The sequence below is a fragment of the Chrysochloris asiatica genome, unplaced genomic scaffold, assembly GCF_000296735.1.
Source record: "Chrysochloris asiatica unplaced genomic scaffold, ChrAsi1.0 scaffold00008, whole genome shotgun sequence".
Lineage (NCBI taxonomy): Eukaryota > Metazoa > Chordata > Mammalia > Afrosoricida > Chrysochloridae > Chrysochloris > Chrysochloris asiatica.
In genome coordinates this window covers 12,837,131-12,838,987 of record NW_006408526.1, presented here as the reverse complement: position 1 = coordinate 12,838,987, position 1,857 = coordinate 12,837,131, and the positions used below count along the sequence as shown (strand labels likewise).

General features: G+C 35.1%; 1 protein-coding gene across 1 annotated transcript in view; it reads left to right on the top strand.

Moving 5' to 3' along the window:
• The first annotated feature begins 335 nt into the window (after positions 1-335).
• LOC102839761 (phosphoserine aminotransferase-like) overlaps positions 336-1,857 on the top strand; it is an 8,877-nt gene continuing 7,355 nt past the window's right edge. Inside the window, exon 1 of the mRNA XM_006833954.1 lies at positions 336-469. Coding sequence (XP_006834017.1) covers positions 336-469 — 134 coding nt within the window. The remainder of the gene's footprint in view (positions 470-1,857) is intronic.

Here is a 1,857-nt window from a genome sequence, read left to right as displayed (position 1 = left end):
CAAACACATAATAAGATAGAGCCTGAGTGATAATTTATAGTAATTTAATTCTAAAGATATTTCTTATTGTCCAAATTTTGATTGTGCTAGGCAAAATAAAGATCTCTTCTAATCCTAGGAATCTGTAATTGTGTAAGATTACTTTATATGGCAAATGTATATGAAAATTACAAATAGAATTAAAATGACGAATTACCTGACATTAAACTAGGGAGATTATCCTGGATTACCTGATAGGCTAAATGTAGTCAAAAGAGTACTTAAAGGTGAAAAAGCAAGAAAAACAGGTCAAAGTAATGCAATGGGGGAAGGACTCAATCTACCATTGCTTAATGATGGAGGAAAAGATCCCTCCTATTCTTAGGAATCTGTGTCACAAGCCAAAGAATGTGGATGGTCTAGAAGCTAGAAAAGGTAAGAAATGTCTTGGGGCCAGTGTGCAATGGATAACACGTCTGATTACCAAAAGGTAAGAAATGGATCCTCTCTTAGAGTCTCTAGCATAGAATCCAGCCAAAGCAACACTTTGATTTTAGCCCAATGAGGTTTGTGTTGGACGTTTAAATTATAGAAATGTGTATATAATGAGTATGCATTGTTTTAAGCCATAGTGGTTACCAATGCTCATCCTAAGGGTAGTAGAATGCTTTTACAATTTTAAATTTCGGAAAGATTTTATTAGAGTTCTATCAGGAAAATGAAAATCACACAAGGTATTCAACACAGGAGGCTTAATATATGAATTTGTTTCATAATTGTTTGAAGGATGGAGTGAGCAAATAGAAACACTAAAGTTATCCAGAGAAAATAATAAATGTCATCCAGACAATGACTGCCGGAGAAAGTTCCCACCAGTATGACTTTCAGAATAATTCAAAATTAAACTCTAGAAATTCTAAGTGGAAAGTGAGTATGATTTTGGGACTTTGAACTCTTAGGATGTGTCATGACATAGATACTGCTGCAACTTTGAATAGACACAATATGCCTGGTGCTAAAATATGGAAGGGAGTCCTAGTGTAGCACTGTGGGTTAATGCACTGGACTGTAAGATTGGTTTGATTCACAAAGACAGTGGTTCAAGCTCACCAGCTGCTCCTCAGAAACCCTATACTGGGTCGCTATGAGTTGGAAACAACTTGATGGCACATAACAACAAGAACAAAATATAAAAAGAATCTGAGGGCTAGAAGAAGAAGGCCTTTTGCTACTTGGGCAAAGTATTGTTTCTGGGACAATGCTGGCAAGAATAACAGCAAATTCTTACCTTCCACACTCCCTCTCCAAGCCCCCATTGGCAGCACTTAATAATAAGGAGCCAACTGGCAAAAGAAACATGTGGTTTGCAGAGGTCAGTTCCAGGATCATAAAACTAAGAATAGAAGGGTAGATTTGGTTCTGAGAGACAAAAAATAATAAATGCAGTACTCTGCTTTGGCCACTCAGATTACATTAACAGACTTTTACATTTATTTGAATAACTAAAAAATGTTATGTTTTTACTTACTAAGATACAATATGGAGAGAACTAAAGTCCCAAATATAATCATATCCATCTCTGAATCATTTAATTTTTCTTTTCTAATTCTGCCACAATCCCACCAGATTAGTCTACAACTTACATCCTCAGCAACAATCTTTATGTGAACTATCAAGAATCTCTATGAGTTAGAACTGACTTGACAATACCTAACAACAACAGCAGCAACATGGTGAAGAAAGCTAATTTAAATTAATTAGAATAAACAAATATATATTTCTAACAAGCACTAAACCTCTAAACACTTGCTAATGTTGTGCAATGTCAAATCAATTTCATCTCATAGCAACCCTAAAGGATAGATAGAAACTGTCATT